The sequence below is a fragment of the Cupressus sempervirens genome, chromosome 10 (genome assembly GCF_028749045.1).
Source record: "Cupressus sempervirens isolate cs-2001-9-10 chromosome 10, ASM2874904v1, whole genome shotgun sequence".
NCBI classification, from domain to species: domain Eukaryota; kingdom Viridiplantae; phylum Streptophyta; class Pinopsida; order Cupressales; family Cupressaceae; genus Cupressus; species Cupressus sempervirens.
In genome coordinates, this window is record NC_143127.1 from 45,345,445 (window position 1) to 45,357,662 (window position 12,218).

The window sequence follows — 12,218 nt, forward strand, 5'->3', positions numbered from 1 at the left end:
CTTTTTTCATTTTTATTATTGGTTACCAAGCTATGGAGTGATGCCCTAGGCTGACTGTTGGGAGTAGGTGAGCCAAGACATCAAGAAGTTGTTGTTGAAAAGCACACCCATGATCTGACACGCCCAACCTAATGGTATAGTTAGAAGACCTAGGATGCTACCTTGATGAATCAAGTGGTTGTGGAGGCTGTAGTGAAGTTTGAAGAGTTCTATAGGTCTTTTGGTGAAGACTGGTCTAGAGGCCTAAAAGATAGCCTACAAACTAGGGCTTGAGGGTGAACATGGTTGTGGGTGGTTTGAGACTCTGTAAGTTTGGATTCTATAAGTGATAGGTGATAGCTTTTAGAATTCTAGGATCTTCCATGGGGTTGTGTGGAAGAAATAGGAGAAACTAATTGAAACAATACTACTAGACCTAATGCAAATAGGCCTAATTAGCCCTATTTAAGCATACTAATTTTTTGGTGATTATGGATATGACCAAAAGAGATATAAAAGTTTTAGAAGGATATGGAGGGTATCTAAAATATCAGTAATAACCAAGGAAGTGATGGAATAATATCCTAAGCAAGGGTTTATGGTTCTAAGGGAAGGAAGGGCTAGTAGGACTAGTGCCTTAATTAAGCAATACTTAGTTCTACACCAATCCAACTATACCTAGGAGGTAAGTTGGGAAAAGGGTCTTGTAGGCCAAAGTTAGTGATAAGAACTATAAGCTAAGAACCATTGGATGGTTCAAAGATTAAAACCTTGATTAGTATTGGTTAGGTGTTGGAGCCCTAGACCCTCTGCATCAAAGTGGTATCAAAGCCAACTTTCAGTTTGGTGTATCAAATGTGGAAGATAGCCAAGAGGTTGATAGTATGTCACTCAAGGAAATGAGAAAGGTTGCCATAGTGGATTTGGTCAAGGATCTATTGGCCAAGGCCAATCAAGCAGAGACAAAGAGTAAGAATAAAATCACAGAATGGGGAGATGAGAGTAAGGAAGATGATGATAGTCAAATAGGGGAGACATCTAAAAAGGGAAAAGATCCAAAGATGGAGAAGGACCAAAAGGTGTTCTTGGATGCCTTTAAATCTCTTAACAAAAATAATATGGAGCATATCCCTTATTACAGTGGTAGCTTGAATGGAGAAATTTTTTAGATTGATTGGAGGCCATTGATAATCAGTTTGATTACAAAGAAGTACAAAAGGAGAAGAGATTTAGCTATGCCAAGGCTAGACTCAAGGGATTAAAATTAGTATGGTGGAATATGATGCAAGATGACAGTGTAACAATAGGGACGAAGAAAATAGTGTCTTGGGAAAGGATGAAGATTAGGTTGAGGGCACAATAACTACACACGGATTATGAAATACAAATATATCAAAGGTTGTAGAACCTAAGACAAAGGTATCTCATAGTGGGTACCTACACTGAAGAGTTCAACAAACTAAATTTAAGAGCAAGAAGACAAGAAGAGGAAGTGGAAAGAGTGGCAAGATACCTCAATGGATTGAGGAAAGGGATACAATATGAGAAAAAAATGATGGCTCCTGACAGTATGCATAAGTGTTTTCAATTAGCCTTGAGGGCAGAAGAGAAGGCTAGGAGAAGATATGACTCACAATAAAGAGGCAGAGGTAATGGAGGTTTCAGAGGTAGGGGAAACTTTCGTAGAGGAAAAGGGCCAAGTAGGTCAGAAGAGACTCAAAAAAATGAAAACAATGGGGGTAATAAGAATAAAGGCACATTTTAGAGAGGGGGATATAGATGAAGAGGGCCACCTACAGGGAGGTTTCAGTCCCAAGGTAGAGGAGATTCAATTTTTATTGGTAGGTGCTATAATTTCAACCAAGTAGGTCACACTATGGGAAGATGTCCTAAAAAGGGATCTACATCAACCATGGGGTAGAGGAGAACTCAATTGGTGTAGGAAGAAGACACCCAAAGTGTCACTTCACCAATCTCTAGGGTAGGGCCATAATTGGATGGAGAGAATCTTATGTTGAGAAGGACATGTTTGAAGATGCCAAATGTTGTGGAACCACCTCAAAGAAAGAGTTTGTTTAGGACCACTTGTACGTCACATGGGAAGATCTGTAGGGTGATAGTAGACTCTGGCTCCATAGAGAACATAGTGTCATTTGAGATGGTGGACAAGCTAAAACTTAGGAGGATACCCCATACCACACCATACACAGTGTCATGGTTGAGTAAGGGAAAACAAATATTGGTGGATGAGAAAACCTTGGTGGAGTTTGAAATTGTGGAATATAAAGACAAAATTCTATGTGATATAATGCTAATGGATTCTTTCAATCTCTTAGTAAGATGTCCATGGCAATTTGATGTCAAGGCCATTTATGATGGAGAGAAGAACACTTATGTGATTACTAAGAAAGGTGGGAATTATTAGATAGATCCTTTGGTAGAACCTAATAAAGAGAAGCATGTGGGATCTAGTGTGATGCTTTTGAGTGGAAAAGAGTTCCCTAAGGTGATGAAGAAGGAGAAAGGAGTGTGTTGTGCATTGATAGTGAAGCCTAGAGAGGAGACTAAGGGGAAGGTCAAGATGCCTCAAGAAGTACAACAACTATTGGAGAAGTATCATGAAGTGGTGGATAATGGACTACCTAATGCCTTACCACCTATGAGGGATATGAGTCATCAAATAGATCTCATACCGGGAGATAATTTACCTAATAAGGCAGCCTATAAGATGACTCCAAGTTAGAATGCTGAAATTGCAAAGAAAATATAATATTTATTGGAGAAAGGCCTTATAAGGAAGAGCTTAAGCCCTTGTGTTGTACCAACTATCCTTGCATACAAGAAATATGGCAAATGGAGAATGTGTACCAACTCTAAAGCTATCAACAAGATCACCATTAGATATAGATTCCCTATGCCCTAGATTGAGGATTTGTTGGATAATTTGGGAGGATCTTGCTACTTCTCTAAGGTGGATTTGAAATTAGGTTATGATCAGATTAGAGACAGGCCTAGTGATGAATGGAAGACAACCTTCAAGAAAAATGAAGGGTTGTATGAGTGGCTAGTAATGACCTTTGGCTTGAAAAATGCCCCTAGCACATTCATGAGACTCATGAATGAAGTGCTAGCTGATTTTATAGGTAAATTTGTAATTTTTTATCTTGATAACACGTTAATATATAGTAGATCTAAGGAGGAGCACATGAAGCACTTGGAGATGGAAATGAGGAGGCTACATCAAGAGAAGTTGATGATTAACCAAGAAAAATGTGAGTTTTTAAAAATTGAACTAGTCTATCTTGGGTTTTTAATTTCTAATGGATGTATTAAGATGGATCCTAATAAGGTCAAGACTAGACTAGAGTGGTCTTCACCTAGATCAATATGGGATGTAAGGAGCTTTCATGGACTAGCTTCCTATTATAGGAAATTTGTAAGGAATTTTAGCCATGTATGTGCACCTATCTTAAACACAATCAAAGGAGGAATTAAATGTCAGTTCAAGTAGATAGATGCAATAGGTAAGAGTTTTGATATGTTGAAGAAGAAGATAGCTGAGCTACCTACTCTTAGGTACCTTGAATTCAATCAATTATTTGTGGTGGAGTGTGAGGCCAACAAATTGGCCATTGGGGCAGTATTGAGTCAAGAGGGACATCCTATGGCATTCTTCTTTGAGAAGTTGAATGAAGCCAAGAAAAGGTATTCTACCTATGATCTAGAGTTATATGCAATGGTCCAAGAACTTAAAAAGTGGAGGCATTATATCTTACCCAAGGAGTTTGTAGTATACACAAATAAATATTATTTGAGCTTCTTGAATGGACAAGAAAAGTTGAACCAAAGACACCTAAAGTGTGTAGATTATCTACAAGCCTACACCTTTGTCATTAAGCACAAGAAAGGGGTCTGCAATAAGGTTGCAGATGCACTAAGTAGGAGAGTGTTAGCTATTCAAGAGATACAACTAAAAACTGTAGGGATGAATGATCTTAAAGATCTCTATAAGGAAGACAAAGACTTCAAGGAGGCATATGAGGTATGTGAAAAGTTCATGCAGGGCTTTAAGGTAGACTTTACTAATTATATGTTGCAAGAAACACTAGTGTTCATGGGACACTTGTTATGTATACCCCAATTCTCCATGAGGGAGAATATAATTAAGGAGAAACATCAAGGTAGTTTGGGAGGCTACTTTGGAGTGGATAAGACACTTGAGCAGGTAAATAGGCACTACTATTGCCCTAAGTTGCAGACAGAAGTGAGGAAGTTTGTGGAGCATTGTCAAGTGTGTCAAAGAGCCAAAGGGCATAGTAGTAATACTGGTTTGTATCAACCCCTATCCATACCACAAAGACCTTGGGAGTGCCTAAGCATGGATTTTGTTTTAGGATTGCCTAAGACATCAAGATGGCATGATAGTGTGTTTGTAGTAGTTGGCAGGTTCAACAAGATGACATACTTTATTCCTTGTAGGAAAATGAATGATGCTTCACACATTGCAAGAATTTTCTTTAGGGACATAGTAAGACTTCATGGATTGCCACTCAGCATTGTGAGTGATAGGGACAACAAGTTTGTGGGCCACTTTTGGAGAACTCTTTCAAAAATGTTGGGTACAAATTTTCCTTTTTCTTTAGCCTATCATCCTCAGTCTGATGGCCAAACTGAGGTGGTAAATAGGTCCCTAGGTAATCTACTAAGGTGCTTACCTAAGCAATATGGGTAGTCATGGGATCACATCATAGGACAAAAAAAATATGCATACAATGACTCCATTAATAGGAGTACTAGAAAGAGCCCATTTGAATAGTTTATGGGGTAACTCCAAGGGGAGTAATGGAATGAAGAGACCTCAACTTGCAAGATATGAGGAGTGCTCAAGGAGAGTCCTTTGTAGAGTAGATGAAAGAACTTCATGAACAAGTTCAGAGAACTTTTTAACACCAAGTGGAGAAGTAGAAAACTAAATCAAATAAAACAAGGAGGGATCTACAATTTAAGGTGGGAGATTTTGTGCTTGCTTATTTAAGGAAGGAGAGGTTACCAAAGGGGAAGCCAACTAAACTAATGATGAAGAAGATAGGACCTTTGAAAATTTTACATGAGTTTGGGAACAATGCTTATGAAGTGGAATTTCCTCTTGATTTGGGTATCTCACCCATTTTTAATGTATGTGATTTGTTCCCTTATAAGTGGAGTCATTCTAATACTGGTCAACACACCCTTATAGACTTGGAAGGAGCAGATTGGGTTCAATACTTGCTACCTCCCCAAACTTTGCAATTGGACAACATAGTGGACTCCTTGAAGGTGATTAAGAAGACTAGGAAGGGAAACTATACAACCTATCTAGTGAAATGGAGAGGAATACCAGATGTTGAAGCCACTTGGATGATTGAAGCTAACATTCTGAAGCACGGGGTTACCATTGAAGACCTCCTAACTCAAGGGACTTGAGTTCTTTGTCCTAGGGGAGTATGGTGCATGGAACCTCTTCTTTATTGGTTTTTGAGAGTTTTTAAGGGTTAGTTAGGAGTTGGTGTGTGTCTAATAAGTTCCAGTGGTCCTTGGAATCCAACTTGTCCCAATGTGTTCACAAAAATTTAAAAATTGCTCATTAGGTCCTAGAGTGTCAAAAAGTTATAAAATGGGTAAAATTTGCTATGAATGAGTAACTAAGATGTTTGGTTAGTATTTAGGTCCCAAGAATCCTAGCTAAGGTCCTAGAATAGGCTTCAAGGTGCCCATTTGATCACAAAGGTTAAAGAGAAAAAATTGCTCAAAAAGTGCAAAGTTGCAAATAGAGGTTTGGGCAGTTGCAACTACCCATGCTCAAGTATTTGAGCATGGGAAGAATTTATTTTTGAAGGTTAGAATATTTTCTAGTCATATCCCACAAGTGTGAGCCAACTGTACGAACTATTACTGCATTTTTTATTCTTTTTACAGAGCTTTAATGCCATAGTATGACTGTGCACGAATTGGGATAGATGATCCAACTTTTGGATTTTTTAGTGTAGTGTTTCACCTTTCTTTTGCATATTCAAACTTAGTCGAAAGTTGTAAGGTAGGAGAGTTGTGGTAGTTTTCTTGGTGACTGGTCTATAATTCCCACTCACAGGGTCGTTGTCACTTTAATGACTCTAACCTGATCATCCACCATGGAAAATATCTGAAAGCTTGTGGGATGATAGGTTAGATTCTATATATATGTTTTTTTTTTCATTTTGAATTTCTATGATTGGTTACCAAGCTATGGAGTGATGCCCTAGGCTGACTACTAGGAGTAGGTAAGCCAGGACAACAAGAAGAAGTTGTTGCAGAGCACACCCATGATCTGAAATGGCCAATCTAATGGCATGGTTAGAAGCCCTAGGATGGTACCTTGATGAATCAAGTGGTTGTGGAGGTTGTAGTGAAGTTTGAAGATTTCTATATAGGTATTTTGGTGAAGACTAGTCCAAAGGCATAAAAGATAGCCTAAAAACTAGGGCTTGAGGGTGAACAGGGTTGTGGGTGGTTTGAGACTCTATAAGTTTGGATTCTAGAAGTGCTAGGTGAAAAATTTCAAAATTCTATGGTCTTCCATGGGGTTGTGTTGAAGAAATAGGAGAAACTGATTAAAATAGTGCTACTAGACCTAATGCAAATAGGCCTAATTAGTGTTATTTGAGGATAGTGACATTTTGGTGATTGTGGATGTGACTAGAGGAGATAGAAAAGTTCTAGAAGGATATGGAGAGTATCTACAACATGAGTAAGAACCAAGGAAGTGAGGGAATACAATCCTAAGCAAGGGTTTAGGGTTCTAAGGGAAGGAAGGGCTAGTAGGACTAGTGCCTTAATTAAGCAAGACTTAGTTTTACACCAATCCAACTATACCTAGGAGGTAAGTTGGGACAAGGGTCTTGGAGGCCAAGGTTGGTGAGAAGAACTAGAAGCTAAAAACCATTAGATAGTTCAAGGATTAAAACCTTGATTAGTATTGGTTAAGTGTTGGAGCCCTAGACCCTCTACATCAAAATTTGAGCTCCTATATTTTTGGAAATTGGTGATCCCATGAAAAAGGCCAACTTAAGATTTAAAACTTAAAGTGATGAATTTATTTTTAAATAAATTAACTATTGACATATCAAATAAATTTCCTCCAATTTAGTTTAAACCATGGGGCTATTTCTACCCCCATTACATTTTCACCCACTCAATTCAAGAGGATTAAAAAGTAGGAGCTCCTATTTAGTAGGCCCTTAAAATGGGACCTTCCACTCTTTGAAAATAGAGCCCAAGCCCCCTCCATAGGATCCTGCCTAAGTTACATCACCTATGCTAGTTTACGGGAGATGAACCATTAGTTGAGTGGGGTCTAATAGTCATTCACGCTCTTGAATATTTTATCCAATATTCCCACATATTTTTACTATATATTGTAATTAATTGATCTATTTGTAAATTTTAAAAAAATCAAATGTTGGTAAAAAATAGACCAATACTTGAACACATGAAAACTTATAAATGTTATAGAAAAAATAAATCAAATGAATTCATTAATAGGTGAAATAAAAAACTTTTTGTGTCAAACAAAATATCATAGCTATCTAATACATGTGTGCCACTTAAAAAATAATATTCTCACTTTATAATATAAGATGCTCACTTAAATAAATATTGATATCTTAATGTACAAATACTAATCTTATGTGTACAATTATTGTGGTAGCAATGTATATGTGTAGAGTAAATCATATTAATAATATGTCTTATCACAAATATAAAAGGTGAATACTAATAAATGCCTAGTATTTTCTCATGAAATGTGTGAGATTATAAAAAACTTTTAGTATTCAACTTCTCCTCCATTTATGTTAGATATAGGTTGTATTTTATATAATAATGTGTCATATTTGTAACAAGAAGCAATTTTTTTTGTGTTGAAGTATTTGTCTTTTTGCATTTAATATAAAAGTTACATATAACAAATATTTATAATTAGTAATAAGTATTTGGTCCATTTAAGTTGCATTATCATATATAATATTTTATTAACAAGAAATGATACTTTTAAATTCAACTATTAGAAATTTTTAGATTAAACTTTGGTGGAATGTTTAAAAAGTCATTTTTCAGACACATTTCATTAGGTAGTTCAATGTTCATTTTACATTGCTAAAAAAAAAATGAAGGTCATACAATATCCCATGCAACAATTATAAGTTGACGAAGGTAGCCCTCTCTACTCATGAATTTTTTGATTGGATAAAATATTCACAAAAGGGTGAAAGACTATTGAATCTGCTCAACTATATTAGTTCATCTCCCTAGATACTTTTGCAGAGGTGGTTGAACATTTTTTTCTAGTTTTGAGGGTTTACAAAATTAGGATTTATTCCAATTTTTTTATTATTTGAGGATTTTTAAAGGTTTTTCCTCTCATAGTATCTTTGTTATTTTCCGAATTTCCGTTCTCAAAATTCTCAATAATATTGTTTCCTGTTTTTTTCCTAAGCAGGGCTTTGATGGATTTGGTCTGATTTGAATCGTTGGTATTTGTTGTCTGAAATTTGAATCCATGATTTCAAAAGCTTCAAATCTGTTTTTGGTGTCCACTACAGATTTTGTGTTTGAATGATGCTTCTGCTGCGAGTATGTCGATAAATAGATTCCTGCATCCTTCCGCTGCTTGCGCAAATCATATTGCTTTTTCTGCCAATTACGAGCCATTCGATCCAACAATTTTATAGTTAATATTTATTTGTTGACGGACTGTTGTTTGAACTGAACTCAGAGGAAATATCAAGCGAACTGATACATATCCTGTTTGCTGTGCAAATGAGAACAGTATTCATACCCTGTTCGACAGACACCGTGCGAGAATTCCACCCGCAACGAGAAAGGAATCTGTATTTGAGAATTACCGATGTCGCAGGTTCGTGAGTAGCAGAGCAGAATTTTATAATTTTTCTAATACAGAGCAGGTTCGTGAGTAGCAACAATTTAAAAATTCTTGTAAATTACAATTTGAATAAAATAAATTATTGTCAAAATTCAATAAAAAATCATCACTTAATTACATATTAGCTTTAATAATATTTGAACAACTTACAAATCCTCAAAATGTGTAAAAACGATCTTAGATTACTTGCGCAGAAATAATTTAGAACAATTCTCTTTCTTAAAAACTCATCCAAAGCATTGCATATCCATTTCACTTTTATCTTCCAGTAAGAAATCTCAAGAAAATCATTGAATGCCTTTAATGTTCATTTTAAAAAGCCGTTTCATGTCTGATTCAGCTCTCTCTGACTAGTATACTACTATAAGCATAGATTTACAACTAACTACTAATTTTTAAACAGTCTCTTACCAAAAGTACGGAAAATATTCAGCTCCTGCCAATGCCCAATGTTCTTTCTAAGAGCACTAAATCATAAAACAACAAAAGCCCTGACTATTTGCTTTTATGTCAAGCATCTACATATCGATGCCAAATCGTCCAATTTGGCTTGAAATTCCTCAATTGCCCCATCATCATTCTCATCCATCCATTCCTCAACAGTAGTCAGTGCCTCCCTGATATCATCTGCGACGCATGTCTCGATCGTTCCCCTGCTCTTGGCCTCTGTCACTCTACTTTTCATGTTGTAAATATAACATTCCAAAGTGTTTTTGGTCAAATGTTTCTTTGCCATATCTTCATCCTCTTTACGAAATATCTGTGCATCAGCCACCATTCTAACAATCTCTTCCGTACTCAGTGTGTCACGCTCATTTGTAACAGTTATTTGATTGTTTCTCCCTGATCCCACATCCCGGGCAGAGGCTGTGAGAATTCCCTCTGCACTCACTTCAAAACAAACTCTAATGTCTGGCACCCCAGATCGAGCAGGGGGAATCCGATGGAGGAAAAATTCACTCAATAAATTGTTGTGTACAACCAAAGCTCTCTCACCTTCATAGATTGGAAAACTTACAACAGTCTGATTATCAAGAATTGTGGTGATAAACGACTCTTTCAGAGTAGGAATGGGAGTATTGCGGGGAACTACTACATCCATGACACCATTGTTAATTTCAATTCCAAGGCTCAAAGGAGTCACGTCCATCAAGACTATGTTTATTTTTTCCTTGTTCAGTGAAGCTGCATGCAAAGTTGCGCCATAAGCAACTGCCTCGTCTGGGTTTACACTTTTGCAGAGCTCCTTTCCCTCGAAGAACTTGCTTAGCAATTCCTGTACCTTGGGTATGCGTGAAGAACCTCCTACTAACACAATGTCGTTTATTTGGTGTCTGCTCATCTTGGAGTCTTCCATGCATTGCTTCACCAATTGCATGCATTTGTCAAACAAGTCAGCGTTGAGCTCCTCAAACTTGGCCCTCCTGATCTTTGTGTGGAAATCTTGCCCTTCATAGAGGCAATCTATGTCGATTACAGTCTCTATTGCCGAAGACAAACTTCTTTTTGCCCTCTCGCACTCTGAACGTAGTCTTCGAAGAGCTTTGGGACTTTTACATATATCCATTTTATATTTTTTGTTGAATAGCTGAACACAATAATTGAGCATCCTATTGTCAAAATCCTCACCTCCCAAATGCATGTCGCCTCCAACAGCTTTAACTTCAACCTTACCTCTTTGAACTGTAACAATAGATACATCAAATGTACCTCCTCCAAGGTCAAAAACTAGAATGTTTCTTGTTGTTCCTTCCACCAATGTGCCAAAGCTATAAGTTATTGCTGCAGCAGTTGGTTCATTTATGATATGCATGACATTAAGCCCTGCAATCTTACCCGCATCTTTAGTTGCTCGCTTCTGCGAATCATTAAAATAAGCAGGCACAGTAATGACAGCATTCTTTACATCACTCTGGAGGTATTGCTCGGCTGTCATCTTCATTTTCACCAGCACCATGGACGAGATTTCTTCAGCTGCAAATAATGTTTTCTCACGTTTATAAGTCACTTCAACCATAGGCTTGTCATTCTTCCCTTTAACAATGGTGAATGGCCACAATTGTTTGTCTGACTGCACAGAGGGATCATTGTATCTCCTTCCAATAAGTCTCTTGACATCAAAAACAGTGTTGGTGGGATTGGTTGAGATCTGGAACTTGGCAGCATCTCCAACAAGTCTGTCATTATGGGTGAAAGCAACCATGGAGGGGGTTACTCTGTTACCCTGATCATTGGTGATAATTTCAACTCTGTCGTGCTGCCACACTCCAACACAGCTGTAAGTTGTCCCGAGATCGATACCAATAGCCTTATCTTTGCCCGCTCTGTCCATGGTAAATTCTGCAGGTAAATGCTGTTATTAATTCCAAAACGATACTTTTAGAACAGATTGCAACTGTCACTATGTGGGAGGCTTTGTCTTTGCCAGCACAAAGGGATTCGCTTTAACAGGCACCGAGGAGTTTCAATTAGTCAAATAATGTTTCAGCCAAAAGCATAGCAGTTTCAATGAGTCTATGTCAGTTAAAGAGGATGTCCTTAATCATTGGTAATCACCTTGTTCATAATCGTATGATTTATTTTAGGGTTAGTAGTTTAAAACAAAACAAAACAGCAGATTCAAAACCGAGAAACTAAACTTTAGCTACTATTGGTAATACTAATTACAAATATATAGATTCGTATCACTTCATCAAGATCTTATAATTATGCTAATACAAATGACAATAAACTAGATGTGACTGACAACTAATTGAAACTTATTATAAATGACAACAAATTAATGCAATTGACAACAAACTAGATGTGACTTACAACTAATTGGAACTTATTGACAACAAACTCAAACAAATCTACAATCTTATTTGATTTCTTTTCTAACTCTCTAACTATTGGAGTTGTTCTGTCATGCCAATAGCTTTTGGCCAATTCACTTAATATGAGATATGAACTGGTATTTGAAGTTGTAAAATTGAACGGTACTGCTGTTTTGACAGTAAGTGTCGTGAAAATCTCAATCTTACCTTGGATGCATGCTCAAGTTCCTCTGTTTTGGAAAACATTTCTGTTATAGAGCATCCTCCATATTTTGCTATATGTTTGTCTAGAGAATTTAGAGTCAAGATAGGAGGACATTTCTTTGATAGAGCTTCCTCCATATTTTGCTATATGTTTGTCTAGAGAATTTAGAGAATTTAGAGTCAAGATAGTATCTGCATTTCTTCCATATGTTGTTCAGGACCAGGTCTGGTACAAGAATCACTATCAAAGCTAAGCTAATTTC

General features: G+C 36.9%; 1 protein-coding gene across 3 annotated transcripts in view; it reads right to left on the minus strand.

Annotated features, from left to right (window-relative positions):
• Positions 1 to 9,208: 9,208 nt before the first annotated feature.
• The window catches only part of LOC149532492 (heat shock cognate 70 kDa protein-like), a 218,076-nt gene continuing 215,066 nt past the window's right edge, over positions 9,209 to 12,218 (minus strand). For 2 of the 3 annotated variants that reach the window (XM_089807797.1, XM_089807795.1), the window contains exon 2: positions 9,209 to 11,275. In XM_089807797.1, coding sequence (XP_089663923.1) covers positions 9,441 to 11,267 — 1,827 coding nt within the window. In that variant the 5' untranslated portion in view covers positions 11,268 to 11,275 and the 3' untranslated portion in view covers positions 9,209 to 9,440. Of the gene's footprint in view, positions 11,378 to 12,218 lie in introns of all 3 variants that reach the window. The other variant, XM_089807796.1, reaches the window with a different exon arrangement.